At 38.9% G+C, this 17,061-nt stretch overlaps 1 protein-coding gene across 4 annotated transcripts in view; it reads right to left on the bottom strand.

The window, feature by feature from the left end:
- Positions 1–563: 563 nt before the first annotated feature.
- The window catches only part of SH3KBP1 (SH3 domain containing kinase binding protein 1), a 234,139-nt gene continuing 217,641 nt past the window's right edge, over positions 564–17,061 (bottom strand). For 2 of the 4 annotated variants that reach the window (XM_075521489.1, XM_075521469.1), the window contains 5 exons: positions 10,033–10,142; positions 8,553–8,678; positions 5,848–6,119; positions 4,332–4,395; positions 564–2,366 (listed from right to left, as the gene is read on the bottom strand). In XM_075521489.1, coding sequence (XP_075377604.1) covers positions 2,325–2,366; positions 4,332–4,395; positions 5,848–6,119; positions 8,553–8,678; positions 10,033–10,142 — 614 coding nt within the window. In that variant the 3' untranslated portion in view covers positions 564–2,324. The remainder of the gene's footprint in view (positions 2,367–4,331; positions 4,396–5,847; positions 6,120–8,552; positions 8,679–10,032; positions 10,143–17,061) is intronic. The other 2 variants (XM_075521479.1, XM_075521461.1) reach the window with 2 other exon arrangements.

The following is a 17,061-nucleotide window of genomic DNA, read 5'->3' as shown; positions in this document are numbered from 1 at the left end:
CAAGAAGAGCTTGTATTTCTACAAACTCTCTTCTCCCAGAATAATCAACTTTCCAAACAAAGCATTTTCACAAAATCTTATTTAACCTTCTTCTACAAAGCATGATATGTTGGACTTCTAACTTGGATTTATAAAATGACAAGTTATCATCTCAACAGGAGAAAAATGTTCCATTTGTAAAAAAATGGAACATTTCTGAGATATTTCTTATGTTTCTGAGGTACAGCTCAGGAATCAATACTTTATTTACCAGAGATACAATAGTTTATCTCTTTCCAGGGATGCAATTAGGAAGCCAGAGCTGTTCATTTCTGGATACGTGTTGCAAATGTATGACTACAAACCCAAACAGAATTCTTACTCCTTATCCCTCATTTCCTCCTGTTCTCCTAACTCTGCTACTAAAAAAACCATGGAATAATCTAGAAATCTTTACTGCTGGAAAGCGATGGTGGGACTATCATTCTTTGTACAAAAATATTTTAATGCAGTTATTTAGAAATGTTAAATAAGAGCATTTCAGTGATAAAATATTTTATTAGTGCTTCTGTTTCAGTACATTGAGCAATATATTGGGACTTTTAAAAAAATTCTCAAGTTTCACCATCCGATCTTTCAATCTCAGACACCACTGTTACAATAGAAGCAGATGCTATGGTAGACGAAATCATCCCAACAGCGAGGTTCCGTATTGCCAGTTGAGACCCATAAAGCAAGATTTGGGTATGGTAGCGTGGGTATTTTATATATCTATGCATATCAAAAAGATTATGGGAACTCTGCCAACCATGTGTGAACGTGACCAGCCAACTGAACGCTACGTCTCATCCAGCTCCTGGCAGGCAGGGTGGTTAGCTGTGATACAGGATATGCTGGCTGGAGCCAGCTCTAGCATTTGATGAGATGACAAACAGATCCTTTGTGTAGTTTTTTTTGTCACTCTGAAGCATCACCAATATCACTCACCCACTCACTCCACACTATGCAAAAATATCATTATTTAAACGCTTTGTATAAACTCAACAGAGATTGCTGTCAAGGTATGAGATACTCTGCGGCTAGTAAAGAACACATGAAACCACGGACAGAAAAATGGGAGACCTTATTTTGAAAGGAGGAAAGCAAACAGAGAAACTGGAAGAAATGAAGTAAGCATCAGGTTCAACAGAATGAGGAAAAGAAAGTCCTGCTGCAAAAACAGCACTATAAAGTGTATCAATCTGTAAGTGTACAACATAATGTAGCAAACAATACTGCATAAACAGCAAATGAAACAATGTCACACGATAGAGAACCTTGTGCATGAAATAATACAACTTTTTATTCACGTTTTATAGATTACTTTTATTTATTTTTGCTTTAATAATGCATATTCTGTTCACTCTGTGCAAAATTGGGGACAGAGGTGGGCGTTTAAATCATCTAATGAAAATCAAGCGGAAATGAACATTCAAGTTGAGGGAGAGGCCTATCAAAACCAGGAAAGCTAAAAAGCCACAGCTGCTCAAGACAAAGCTGCTCTCAGGTGCGCCCTTTTGTCCTGCCACCTCGCACAAACCTGGCTCTACTGACTGAGCAGCTGTACACGAGAAGGTGACCTCCGCCGGACACCGGGGACGGGAGTCGTCACGGTAGCTACATTGGGGAGACCTGGCTTGCAACCGGCTCCAGTCAGTGTGTGGCAAAGAAAGGCACAAATCATTGCAAAGACCAGATTTCTGTTGGTTTGCTTCCTTCTTGTAAATACGTTACTGTACACAACGTAAGTTTAAATTGTAGGGGATTTGGGGACATAAAATTGCATATTTAACAGAACTTAAAACCATAACAGAAAGTAGGCTGTTCTATCTCGAAGCAAAAATAATCCCTCCAGCCCCAACATTAACATTCATTCCTGGCTATATGCAGTACAAACATTTTAAAATCTGTGACAAAAGACAATAAAAAACCAAAAGTCAAAATCATAAAGCTTGTAAACAGATAATCTGAAATACACTTTATTTATGGAAAAATATCATCAAAATAGTACCACTATGGACTAAACTGCCTGAGTTTTCATTTCACCTAGGATCTTGAAGTAGAGAGCGTTTAGCACAAGAAGATCAATTTCAGTCACAACTAGTGCCACACAGCACTGCTTCGGGTGGAAATTTTGTCCTCGTCGTTGGTATTTGTGTTGTGCTATCAAAAACTGTTGTGCTAATCCTTCAAATAAAGGGATGTTGAGGCAATTCTTAAATCATTTGGCACAAAGTTATTTTGGCTGGGGCATAAATTTGAGTCTCAGTCATGAAGAATAATGCAACATTCCACCTATCAAGTATTCACTTTGATTGAAGAGCTTTCTTTATGTCATTAACTTCCATCTGAAAACAAACAAAATATTTGTGATTAAATTTGATACTTTAACAAACTAAGGCACAGTTGGTGCTGCTTGAAAAGCACACGCTCCATCTTGTCCACAGGTGTCGAGTACGGGTTTTGTCCTACTCTTATTTCCACAGATTTCACAAATTGAGGTGACCTCAGCTGCATAAGGTGCCACTCACGGCTTCCTCCCCTCGGAGCTTGACGAGTATAGTCACTGAATGTACCACAAAACCTTTCAAACTCTTTGAATTACTACTTTTACAAGCCACGCAGCTTGCTGCCAGGAATTACTTGCAGAATGAGCACTGTGTCCGTGCAGCAGCTGCTGCACTTACACCTGGCACAAGTAAACTGAACTGCTGGAAATGAGCGCTGGTAGCTGAGGAGCAAAATCTATCGTATCTCTCCTATAGGGACGGGTCTTGCTGTAGGGATGGCGGTTGCCTTCTACCCCCACCAAGCCTGCATCCAGGCACCTTAAGGGCCCTGATGGATGTACAGCTGTGCGGTAAAAGGATGTGGCTGAAACCATCATCAGCCCTAGTTGTACAGTTGGTCCCTCTGACAGAAACTGGAAACCCTGTGGAGGCAGGGGTATTAGATTTATTCAAACCCACCCACAGTGCTCGACTGCGCCATATCATCAAGGCAGTCGTCTTCAATACGTGGACTGAGAGCTGTGCTACTTTATGACTATCAGAGCACTCTTAAACTAACGCAACTTTTGTTTGTTAAACTCTCAACTTCATGTAAAGCTAATTATGCCATCTTGGCTAGCATCTGAACATTTACCAGTATAAGCAACATTTGAACTAGAGTAAAAGCATTCAGCTATACGATCATAATTTTAAAACCATCAATGCAGGCCTCTCTATAAAGATGTAAAGCCATCCTTGGAGGTAGAATCCAGACCTCTGAATAGTCTGGCCTGTTAGACTAAATCAATAACTGCCATTAAAAATGTTCATTGATTTTATCCTAAAAAAATTCAATTTTAGCTGACCATGAATTGTGTGTTACTAGAAGCCATACTCCTATGTGGTTGCAGGCATAAAAGTCCTTTAGGCAGCCCTGGAGCACAGATGGGTCCCCAGTTCTGCCACCCTTTGCCATGTTCCCAAGGATTTTACTGAGCAGGAACAGCCCAATAAAATTACAATTCTATTTTCTCTCTCTAGTACAAAGAAAAAGTACAGTTGACCTATACCATGAAAATATAAAATATAATCAATACTAAAACACTTATCAAGTACTTCACTCTCCAAAACCCAGAAAAGCAGTTTCAACGTCATTCCATATGGAAGCAGCACAGTCAGCGATCCTAGTAAAGGCCCAGCTCCACCACTTTCACACAAGTAGGGCAGCGTGCTACCGGGCAAATGACTAAGCCTGCACCATAACGTCTAGAGGGAAGGTACTATACAAACTATGGTAGCAGTAACTGGGATCCTAATCAGAGCACCTTCTTTTATATTGTTTCGGATGCTTTAGTAAAGACAACCTGAGTACAGTCTGTAAGGCAGACATAAAAATCTTGCTATATGAAATAATATCCCAAGCATATCAACACTAAGACAAGCCTACTACAAAATATAAAGCTTTGGGAGAGAGCAAATCATTTACAAAGACATGATTTTATTTGTGACAAAATCGAGCCATTAAAACTGAGACTAAAAAATATCATGGTTTGAATCCTATATTGTGTCTAATTTTTTTTTTAATTTGTCTACTTGTGCTGATAAATTTTTAGATAATTATCAGGCTTTTCAGTAAGAACTCAGTATTGCAATATAGATGACATGGACTGGCAACACTATGAAGGGAACAGGTATGTCCCTTTCAGAAATGTTAGTAGTTTTTGATTCACTGGAATCTAAGTATCTTAGCAGAGTTTTAAGTCCCATACCTGAGGCTAAATCAAACCTGCCAATACTTCCATAACATTAAAAATAATTAAGTACCTGCAATCGTAGACGGATTTTCTTTTCTTCATCCAACTCAGACAGCAACTGTTTAATCTCTTTTCTGTTAAAAGAGTGCAAAAAAAGCTCAGAATGGAAACAATTAAACTAGTAAAATACAAAAGATCACCTCTTGGAGACATATTTTCCCTGCTTCATTAGTTACCTTTTTTCTCTGAAGAACTAATTAAAGTCAGCATACTCTTGTATACTATATGCTATACTACAGAGAAGTAAGACTCTCTATAAAAGGACAGCACCCCCCCCACCCCATACTGCTAATGAATAATACATTTCCTCCTAACAGCCCCACATCCACAGGCTTGGCTCTGGACTAGCTGTATCAACACTGTATCAGCACCCAGCTGCCTTTCTTCCATACAAATCCGTACAAAATGTAGATGGATTGGCTGTTGGTGGGTTACCGGAATTGGTAACACAAATCCTGCCCATGCTATCACACATACTTAAGCCACTTAAAAGCTGTTTATGCCAGCAATACAATGTAACCTTCCGCTTCATTTATAAGACTTAACGATCCCAAATATGGATTTGCTGTCACCCTTCTTTGTTGGGAAGGGGAACATAGCTATAAGGAGCAGACACCTTCTTGTGCTCCCATTGAGTGGTCTCACCTTAAGACAGAAACCAGTAGGTGGAAGCAGCCCTTGCAAGAAGGGCTGGGGAGACCAGAGGAGCAGGGGTCAGCCTAAGAGGCGAAGCTGTGGGGCTTGCTGGCTAAATCCAGCTTGAACCATGCCCTCCCGCATCTTCTCTCAAACTCCCCCCACACCTCTGTTCCACCACAGTCTCTGCACACTGCTTTCCCTTTTCTTTTTCTTGCCTGGGCTACACACAGCTGACAATGTAAGTGAAGCTTTAGTTTCCCAAATGTTAAATATTCTCAGGAATAGCAAGAGCTACATGCCAGCCCCAGTTTCTCCTAAGAAATGAGCAGCTTAAAGAAAGTAAAGATGCTCAACACTAAAATAGTAAGATTCAGGGTCATAAACACAAAGGTCTTCAAATGTCCTAAATGCAATTCAATTAATTCCTTTTGTAATACAAGCTTCCTGGGAAAATGTGCTAACAGTCAAACAACAAATTGATTTAATAATCTTAGGAACTTGTAGTAATTTGTACTACAACTAGAACAAATGCACTCCTTATTAAGATCAATGCATACAAGTTCCCAAATAGTTACTGGCAAATTAAACAACATAAGAACCTTATTCACTGCTTATAGCTTGTAACTTAACTTTTTCAACACCCCATAAACATCTGCTTATGTCACAACACAGGAAAAAAAAAGCTTTTACAGATGGATAGTGCCAGTCTTTTTTCCTGAGCTTCTCACCCCTGAACATGTTCTGTCAGGAAAGTAGACGAAAATCACTCAGAAACACAAAGGCAAACTGTGCAGAGTAACATACATGAAGGCGAGCTCAAGAAGAAAGTGCCACCACCATGCATGAATGAATGCATCCCACCTACAGCTGTGATTTGCAGTACTTACTTTTGCTGGTCTTTCATGGTTTCAATGATGGTTCTTAGCTCCTTAACTTGTGTTCTCAGCTCCTCCAGAGCAGTCTGACCTTGGCTCAAGTGCTCAGTCTTTGGCTTTCCTTCAGTACCGAACAGGGATGGGGAATTTGACCTGTGGCCTGTTGTTCCCATAGCAATTGAGTGAAATCCAGGTAATGGTGAAGGGGATAGTGATGGTTGTACATTACTGCCACTAGCCAAACCTCCTGGTTTTGGAGGCAAGGAAGTTTTATTATCAGATACCTGCAACAAAAAGAATAACATTTAATGTCTGGAGAAAGCTTTATGCAAATCAGACCTCTACTAAATATTAAGTATTTTGCTGCTCTTCAGTAATGTTGAAAGCCCATAGTCAAACATGGACAGTTTTGGCCAAAGCATGATAAATATAACGATTAGTCATTATCTTTGTACATGTACATCAGAGGGGCTCTAGTTGGGACGCAGAAGTTCAGACAGCTTCATTAAGACTTTCCACAGTTGCTACAACCAGTCTTCAACAAGCATTTCCAAGATCTCAGACCTAGCAGTGAAATGAACCAGGGAAAGATGCTCAGTGTTTCTCTTAGAAGTTTGTGAGAACATACCTACATCCATGGATGTCTCCTGAAGAGCACAAAATTGCATGGCCAAGAATCCAAGTTGTATTTTTTTGCAGATTAAATTTATGATCATCAACTAACCATTGAAGGAATCTTCAACACCCAATGTTTTTTAAAAATTAAAAAATGTGTCACATGTTGCCCTTAGTGTTACAAAACCAGCAAAATGTTCCTTAAGTTTGCTTGTTGGTATGATGTAAAAACAAAATCCCATGACTTCAATATGATAATATATTAATAAGAAATAAATGCACTGTACTGTCCTCTGTTAACTGAAGCTTCTGTGAATCCTCATAACTACCAATGGCTCTTTATTCCTCCAGGAACGTAACAGAAAAACACAGCATTAACCTAGTTACCCTGGAACCATGTGGCTAGCTCAGAAGGATCTCATGCTTCTTGAATTGCAATCCAGTGCTCTACTTATTAGACAAGGTATAGAAAAACTGAAGTCCACCTATCATACATGACCAGCTGCTTCATTGTATACATAGAACAGTGTACAAGTACAGTTATCACAATAGCAACTAGGGTGAGTCTTAATTATTTATCACATTGTTATTTGGCAATGCTAATGTGTGCATTATATGACAGCTACCAGGAGTACCTGAAAATCTGATTTGGCCGAGAGTAAGAAAAAGCACTAGGCAATGCTCCAACTCTATCTTTGGAAAAGAGATACTGAAATTGAATGGCAAATTGGGTAAGATATTGAGAAAAAATGGTATGGAAACAGAATGAGACATTGTAAGTGAGGACTTGGGGACTGGGGCGGTGGCATTAGCTGGACGAATTAACTGAGAGAAAAGTTAGTGGTCAGATGAAAACTAGGAGAAGGTGTGATGGGCAGGGAAGAACAGGATCCACTGAGTTCTGCGAAAAATAGTCTTCCCCACCACACAAGCAGATTGAGCACAGAACTTGTCCTGGGCAAGCACCGCTTAAAGAAAATGTTCTGCAGAAAAACCAGTGTGACCATAGAAATAAAAACGGCGTTATAATCCCAAGAAAGCTGAATCACTCCAGTGGCTGGAATGCTTGACTTCATGACCTTAACTATTCTTTTAACATTTTATATATATGTGTGTGCATATATGAGTAATGTGTACCTATAAATGAATCTTTCATGGATGATAACCCTTATATCAGTAGATGCAAGTTTCCTTTGGACTGAAAAGAGACGTCAGGCTGAGTTCAAACCTGGAGCGAGTGAGCAAGGCACAACTGGAGTCATCCACACTGAATACCTTATTCCAGAGCTTAACTGGCTATCAACATTAAAGCTTCAAGCAGCTACTTTCTGATAGCAGTCATCTTGTTTTACAGGAACATCATCTACATCCTTGGCATACCAGCATATAAATTACGAATGTTGGCCCAAGAGCATTCCTTAATGCAAGTGCTCCCAGAAGAGGGAGCTGTATAGCAAAACATTATCCTTATAACTTGATCACAGAAGTGCGTGACTTCATCATTCAAATACTTTTGTTATACCATTAGAATGTAAAATTTGTATTATTAAACGTATCCTTATGTACTAAAAAATAGCTCCAACCTCGAAAGCCTGATCTACATACTCCTTCTGTAGTACTTGATTATCCTATAGTTTACCAATATACAGGGAAAATGGCACAAGCCTATAAAAATACAATTATACCAATATAAAAAGTGATTATACTTGCAAATTTAAATTCACATACTATTGGAGTGGGTCAGAGAGTTGTATTTTCTCTGCTCACAGACTCTTCTAACATAAACTTAATTTACAGCTGCAAGAAAGCGCCTTTGTTTCTAAAATTTATGTCCCTAGCTTCTCTGATTCTGTGAAATGTATTTACACTAGAAGGATTTTTTCACAGTATGGTTATGGAGACATTTTAACTGTGCAATTCACTTTAGACTTGCATTTCAAACACAGAACAGTCTTTAGTCACTGTTACCATTTTAAGCTTCTTTAAAAGGCCAGTTACCAGGTGATTGTTGAATTAAATTTTAAAAATAAATATTTGAATACTGTTTTCAAAAATGAAGATGCATGTGATAAGGTTAAGCAGAGACATTCCAATTAACTTACTTGTGATATTGTAACAGTTCTTGATTTCCTTGACACTTCAATAGTTTTGTGTGTAATGGAAACATGTTCTTCCTTCTCTTCTTCAGGACTTGGTGAGTCAAAGAAATCAGGGCTTGAAAGGGACGACTATATAGACAAACACACATACCCCAGGAGAGGAAAAAAAAAGCAGGTATTTTGATTGTACAAGAATTTAACAAAGGAAGAAGAAAAGCATTTATGTGATGACTTTTTTATTTTTAGCTATCATTTTCAAAGTAACAATACTTAAAATCAGGACCGTCCCCCACCCCTACCCTCCTTTTTTACATCTTGTTTTCAAAGCTAGAATGCTTTCAAAGCATTTATGAAATGAGATATACTTAAGAGTTGAAATAAACATTAATTTACATCTTTGCATGCATTATGTCATAAGATGAAAGCACCTTCGTGTTCGCAGGAAGAGCTGTACCTTACTTGGCTAGGACGCTGAGCACTGTGCCGTGGGGATGTCAGCTGTGCCACCCGGGCAGCTCTGCCATGGCTCTGCTCAGTGCAGGTCTCACTTTGCTGCTCTTCAGAGGACCCATGCTGCTGCCCGTGCACACTGCTGGCACTGCAGGGCTGCCTTGTGCACGGCCTCTTCGTAAAGCTGCAAACGGTTCTTTCCACCCCCATTCCTTTCCCCATAGATTTGACAGGGGAAGAAAGACCTCTGAACTTGTCTTTTATGTTTCTACATTTATGTACATAGTAAATTTTGAAAGCTTTCTTTTTTGTGTTCTATTAGTTCCATAATAATCCTTTTTGTTTCCCTCCACTTCATTTTTCTTCAGCAACATGAACATGGGTAACCATCAGTAGTTGCTCTCATGCTGATATTCCAGAATGCAAAAAGCACAGAAATGAACAAACCCCAAGCCCCAAAGAAAAGGACACTGAAAAACTCAGCAGTGGTTTCCAAAGTATGGTTCATGAGACCAACTTGTCTAAAGAGAAATATTAGAGAGTGAAACTTAAATCACCCTTATATTTACAATTGTGAGCTTAATGAGAAGAAACACATGGTGGGTCAAGGAGAGCTGTTGAAGGCTGACAACAGTCTGTCTGTCCTCAAAATCTGGTAGAGTGTCCTAGAGAAACCAAGGGAAATGCTTCTTTTGGGAGACACCTTCACAGTCCTTAATACTTAGCACAAACAGGCTTATTCCAGAGATTTTTATAAAGGATTCTTCTGGCCTCAGTCATGGTTGGCAAGGAATACCTGGCAGCACCCAAATAAGGGGGTACAAATCTTGTAAGGGAGGGAATATTTTAAACATCAGTATTCAAAACACCGGCAGCCTTTTGACACTAACTTTCCTGAGCTGCATTTCTCTGCCTCACTGTACGTGTGAAGGAATGGCTGTGTAAATGTAGTAAAAACACCAGGGAACACAAATAGGAGGAGAGAAAAGAATCAGAAACAAATACTTTCAAAAGAAAAGGAAAATTAACTTACAGACGTGAGAGACTGGGAGGGTGGTCGCCTGCCAGTAGCTTTTGGTCTGGTTGTAGTTGGATGATTAAGCTTCTCAGCAATTGGTATTACAGAGTCAAAACCTTCCAAGTCTTAAAAATAAAATAAAATTGATTTGGTTTTCTGGCAATTGTCCTCAAAAGGAAAGAATCACAATTTTTTTCTAATTTCAGAGAAATCAAATCCCATTTTCCCCATTGTGTCACAGTGTTCTGCATACGTTTAGGCTCCATGATGGCACTAAAAAACCCTGGAAATCAAAGGCAGCTGTAATGCAGTCCCCCTTGCCAAGCACAATTACTCTTCCATCTCAAACACGATAAAGCAGAAGGGGAAAGTGTAGAGGAGCCTTTGGCTTTGTTCTCGGCATAGTGAAAGCTAAATGACAACACAGGTCCTATGGCATGGAACAAAGAATTTCAAAATTTCCATCGTGCTATAAAGGGGTTAGTAATTTTTTTCCCCGAATAATTGGAGACATAAGACAGTGCATGCATTGTCTCAAGGACTGTACTGTCAGCGTTGCACCTGCAGCAATTGCTTAGGGGAGCACAGAATGAGAATGATCGAGCTGGAAGCGATCTGCAGGTTCCCGGACACCTGCAGCTGGAGGCAGCATAGCTTCCAGTAGCTATAGGTGAGAGGAATATCTCCAGTAGTGCAGAAGTTATGGTAAGTAAAAACTCCAACAGGCTCCTGAAGCTGTACAGAGCCCAGGAAAAACAGGTCTGCTCGAATGCAGTCTCGACTGTCTTCAGGGTTAGTGAAATGCACTGGGGAAGCATTTACTGAATCCAGCCACGTGCTAGCATGTTTACGTGAAAGAACGACGTGAAGGCTGAAGGAATACCACAGCTCGTGATTACATGCCTGAATCAAATGGCTTAACACCATTCATCTATTTTTATGGGTTATATCAGTTTCACTCACCTCCATTTCAAAATGCCCTACTGCATATAAGCAGAAATGAGTCAGAAAACATACAAGAGGTACTTTAGACAAGATAAACCAAAATTCTGTAAAAGTACTTTCAGACATGAATCAGATCCTGGAATGATATTCATTATTCAGAGACTATTTTTCATCGCACACATGTAGGAAGGAATAGCTTTTAAGTTAACAGTTACCTATAGTGGGCACTTAATTTTCAGGACTGTTACAGAACAATGAATCTCTGAAGATCCAGCTTTGTTGCTGTATTACAACCATCGTACAAAATTACACAACGGAAAACCAAATGAATTAATGGGCCTGTGCAATAAACTATATGCACTGAAGGACACTTAAGCTGATTCCAAGTACTCATGATCTGGCAGCTAGGAAGTAAATGGGATCAGACATTCCTTATTCAGCAATATTCTTCCATCTCTGGGAGATAAATAAAGAAGAAAAAAAAAAAAGAGAGCTCTTTCAATAGCCCTGAAATAGTCTAAGGTTATTCACCTCCAAATAGTACTCTATTTTTGGCACAACTCTTTCTATATATAACCTGTGACCCCACTGTCCTCTACCAGGTATTTCTCTCATTGCTTTTTTATTGACTAGTGCAACCTACGTCCAAAGGTAGGTCACCCAGTCTGTCAATGGGAGTTTGGCAATCCAATGCCTCAACTGTACCCAACGTATCAGGTGAGGCTACAGGGCTTTTAAAGTAAAAATGAGCTAACGTTAGCAGACTGCACAAAACCCATCTGGAGTCCTACAGAACTTCAGGGTTTCAGGAGAGGAGAAATGGAAGTAAAAATTTATTTTCTGGGGAAAAAAAATGCAAATCTAAGAGCTCGTTTCCAGTAATATCCAGTTTGAAGCTGACGCATGAGATTGTTAAATACTTGCTTAAGATCACACAGAAAATCAGTAATGTACTTTAATACATCGTCTTCGTTTTCACCACTGTGTTACTTTGTTAAGTTGCACAGCGAGAATATATTGCTGTCAAAAATATACACTCATCTATAAATGTGTAGGGCTGACATACATGGGTACAAATGGAGGCTGAAGCAATCCTTCCATTTGTCCCAGCCACTCTTTCCCACTTAACTGTTTTTACTATTTTTTTTCCTGAGCTAGTTTTAATCCAGCTCATTTTCCAACAGCATGTGCCCAGCCACACAAATACCCGTGCTGAAGGAAGGATCAGTATCAGTACCAGAGGACTGATACAAGCTGCTAAAACTGAGAGGAAGAGCAGACTACTGCTTTGGGGGGCAGCAAACTGGCAGCAGTTATCTTGCAGCCTAGGAAGGCTCCAGTGGATGACTTTCCTCTCTCTGTGTTGCTGCTTCTATGGTAAGCGCCACTGTCCCTTCCTCGGTTCTTCCAAAAGATAAGTATCTACACTAATATGGAAAACAATCAATGAAAAACATAGTGAAGGCATTAATTCAATGTGTTTCTTTGGCTTAAATAAACTAATAATTACCTAGAGTTCTATGTTTTATCAGAATAATCAAATATTCATGTTTAAATTGTAAAATGTATTGATAAAAACAGTGTGTATTAATTTGTGTCCTTAAGATCCATGAGCACTTGCAGATAAAATCTGCTCCACGCATTTTATGAATACCATGAAAGATGAACATTTCTGTGCAAAGCTTGTATTATCAAGAAATACTGGGAACCCTCCATTTTTTCCACTTCTGAATGCACTTCTGATAGCTAGAAAAATAAACTAAAGCAGCCTATACCTGCACTGAATTTGAAAAAAAGAGCACAGCAGAGGTTGGAAAGGCTCCACAGGTAAAATCTGCTGCCAAACTAGTGAAATCACAGCCATTCAGCTGATACTATAAATCAAATTCTATTTAAGTGTAAGGGACAACACTTGGTACAATGCTAAAATAGTAAATCCATTTCTAGTATTTCCATATGCCCTTTATCCCCCCTGGTTTGTTCTCCTTATTTAGATGTGGTTCTTGCTCCCAAATCTGCTTAGCATCTAAGGTTATCAGCACCTTCCACGGTCAGCACCTATGAGGTATTCATCCAGGAAAATTCCCATATAGTAAACTGGTAAAGAAAATGAGGAACACAACCACTCAAGAGACCTCTGCCTTGCTGTCATCTATACTGTAGATTCAGTAATGAATTAACTTATACTGGTTATTTGGTTATTTTTTGCAAATGGAAAGCAAGGTTGTAGGGGTGTGACTACATTATACTCACTGAGATCATTAAATGCAGAGATTTGGTTTTAGTTAGCTATCAGAAACTGGAAGCTTAAATTTACTTAATAAGCAAAATGCAAAACCTTCCTGAGCTGGACCAAATGGGATGTCATTAAAAATAAAGTCCAGTTTACTGTATTCACAGCCATGTTAGTTGCCCATAAGGCAGCATCAGCATCCAACAGACCTGAACTCTGCACTGGTCCAGCTTTCTCTGTGTCTGTTAGTAAGAACAAACAGTAAGGAAGGTTCTGTTGAACACATAGAACATGGAGGGCACCCTTCAATTAACAGTCGCACTCCCTAATGAAAAAAATAGTTGATACTTTTTCTACAAATAAACAGATGCATTCATCATTATTACTGTCTCACTGATCAAGCTCGTAATTCATGAAGTAATTCATGAGATGGGGAGAAAGACAGCAGAGTAATTCTAATATACGAGTATAGTACAATAAAATGTCTGGCTTACTGAGCAAACTTATGTAATGAATATGAAAAATATTAGCTGTGCAAGGATTATCCCCTGGTATCCTTCCAAGCCAGTTAAGAATAGGATATTTTTCCCCATTGCTATGTTCATTTGGAGACATGGTTATTTAAAGCACGATGATGGTGTTTTTAAAAAAATGCTGAGATCCAGGAAAACAATTATTTAAGGAAAAAGTTCTCAGCTCATTAGACTTGGACCTTCCTGGAAAACAACCTTCAATCCCTCCAAAAAAAAAAAAAACCCAGAAGGAAAAAGTTAAATGGTTATGCTTCCTTCCTTACCCCTTTTCCCGCTTCCATTTACTATTCTGGCATAAAATGTGCCTGGGCCTCAACTTTGTCTTACAGTTAGGTTTTTTAGTCTTTGGGCAAAGTCATTTATATATAATGAAGACAGAAAGCTTTTTGAATTAGCAGAGAGATTTCACCTTGGGAAAACTGAAATGGAAAGTGATGGATAATAGCAGAATCAACACATTCAGAATGCTAACGGCGAGGTTTCATAGAACAGAAATACAGCAGGGCTGGAAGAAATGAGGCAAAGGTGGTGTTCAATTCATTTGAAGAAGATAATGTCACAAAAGCCACAGAGGTAGATCTCATTTCATAATCATCTTCAATACATTTAAAAGATTGACAATAGGCTTGTGGAATGGTATACACACTGTCTTTAAATACAATCATCCTGAAAGCTATCAAATGAGACAGAGATACTGCAGACGAAATCTTCTGCATTAAAATCCATTCAATATATAGCACTAATTAAAAAACAACTCAAACAATAATCCGAATATTACTGGGAATTTTCAGAAGATGACAATTATTTTAACTACTTCAAGTGCCCAGATTCTGCTACTCTCTCCATGCTGAACAGCATCATACCCTTCAAGGAATACAGCCATGCTCCCGGCCAGGGTCAGGGCAGCAGAATCTCACCCATAATGAACTGCAGACTCTTTTTTAAGACGTGGGTAATGTACTTTTAGCAGGAGGGCTCCCTGGCTGCAGGGTTACTGTGTTCAGGAGTGGAACAGCGATGTTGCGGGGAGGCCTGCCTGCGTGGTTCTTTGCTTTGGAGGGAACCAGCTTAGCTCACCTGGCTTCCCAGGACAGTCACTGGACAGCCACCTTTCCTAAAGTATACAATTATCTTTTCCCATTTCAACCCTGACTTCTATCGCCGAATGTAGAAAGCTGCCATAATGAGCTTTGCTAACCACTTGCCAGTGCCCTCATAAGGATTTTATTTTTAACGATTCAGAAGATGCCAAGAAAGAACTGAAAGGTCAAGAAAACTGAGCTAGAAGAAATGGATATGCTGTTTTCAGGCACCTCAATTTGACACACATGGAGAACGATTTAAATTTCTGGTTTACTGCCTTTTTCTGGACCCTCCGGGGCAAGAGACCTAATTCATTTATGTAACGGACCATTAACATAACCCTGATTACAATATTTACAATTCACAACTCTGTTTATGGGTGATTTTGATTCACTGACATAAATATTACAACTTAACCCAGTTGGGTAATTCTGTTCCTTCGCTTCACTCTATTAAAATGAGCCTGAACAGCAGCATAGAAAGAAAGAACTGGTTTAGGCAGATTTTGGTCTTCATTATATGAGTCACATTTTGTCCTCCAACCCTTATATTTACCAGTATTTTCTTTTTTCCAACTTCTACTCTGTGTCTTCAGGTAAAATAATTACAATGTCTCACAGTATAACAGCTTGTGATTTAAAGACAAACCCACTCCGTTCTACAACTTTTTACTGGAAAGATTCTCTGTATTTTTCCCTAGTGTGGGCCAAATCTTATTAGATCACTTTTTCTTCCAGTCAGAGGCACAGCATCACCCCTCCTAACAAATATGAGCACGTAACAGCTCTAGAACAACTGCAAATACAACTCAAGGAAACACGATCTACTGAAGATTTTTTTGTTTGTTTGTTTATTAGATATTTTCAAGTAGGGTATTTTTAACTACCCTTCCAGGCAAGTTAGCACCAGGCTTGGGGGGAGGGAGAGAAAAAGAGTACGGCTAATAACGTGGGTTCAGCCAGTACTCCATGATCCACCAGGAAATGCTCTGAAGATTAAAGTCTGAGGAATGCTGAAAAATGGACTCACATTAACCAGCTTTCACGGAATCTCTTAAGAACATTCATACCAGCACTATATGTTTCAGCAGGAATCAATGAAGGCATATGTGCCTTATGTTAGCACTGATGAAGATTATTAACTGCTTTCATAAATACTATGCAAAATGTGTAAAGAGCCAGGAAAAATATTGGAAAGACGTGTCCGCTTGGCTCTGTGTGGGAAGCGCCTGTGCAGCTCAGTCTTTCTGCAAAGCACAGAAACCGCTTCTTGTGTGGATTAACTGAGCATTTCCACAGTAGATATATCATTTTTATTTCTTTGTGGCTTATTCTTTAAATCACTTAGCTTAAATCCATATGATTTTAAGTGTTAGATGATTTCAAAGCAAGCCTATTTTGGATAGACAAGTCTTGTTTCAGGATTGCAGGATTCCAAAGTGTGTGTATACATATAGTTAAAAGACTTAGGATTAATCCTGACTTGCAGAAATAACTCAATACCAATAATTAATTGGAATAATGCAGTAATTTTCTGGAAGCATTAGGTTTTGATCCAGTAAGATATTATATGCACTAGATGTTTCCGTCATTGCACTGGCCCTCCGATATAACAATTATTTGTGAAATTAAAAAGAAACATGTAACCTAAAAAAAAAGTCAAGTTATGCCATAAGGCATTAACTTAAGCTGTTTAAATCAATGTAATTCTACATAAGGACTACTTTTCTGTTGGTAGAACAGGGCTTACTTTCAGTGTAGCTTATGTTGCTTTGGAAGCATTTTAAACTAAGCTCAAAAAGCCACTGTCAATCCAGAACAGTTGTTGGTACATGAGACTCTACAACAAATGTAACTACTGTGATGTAACTACTGGAGACAAAGTCTTGGGTGACACAACTGTGCACGTTCCACTGAGAGCTAATGAGCGCTCTTCAAATTTCTATGTTTGGTTTTGTTGTTTTTTTTTTTTTCTTCTTTCAGACTAGAGAACTATCCTAGCATGTTGCTAAATATTTTTGGTTTGTAACATGTAAGGACATCACAACCAAATATATGCATTAAACTTTGCGATGACACCATCTGTCTGTAAGAACAGGTTAATGAAACCACAGCATTGACAAACAGCGCGTGCAAACTGTACATGTCACTTATATCACTAAAATGTCTTATGGTAAAATAAAATAAACTGTAATGATTTCTCGTTTCAATGCTATGGTGCAAAATTTTCTGTCACAGTACACTCAATTTC

The sequence above is a fragment of the Mycteria americana genome, chromosome 1 (genome assembly GCF_035582795.1).
Source record: "Mycteria americana isolate JAX WOST 10 ecotype Jacksonville Zoo and Gardens chromosome 1, USCA_MyAme_1.0, whole genome shotgun sequence".
NCBI classification, from domain to species: domain Eukaryota; kingdom Metazoa; phylum Chordata; class Aves; order Ciconiiformes; family Ciconiidae; genus Mycteria; species Mycteria americana.
Note: the sequence above shows the minus strand (reverse complement) of the source record. Positions and strands in the feature narration are given on the sequence as shown.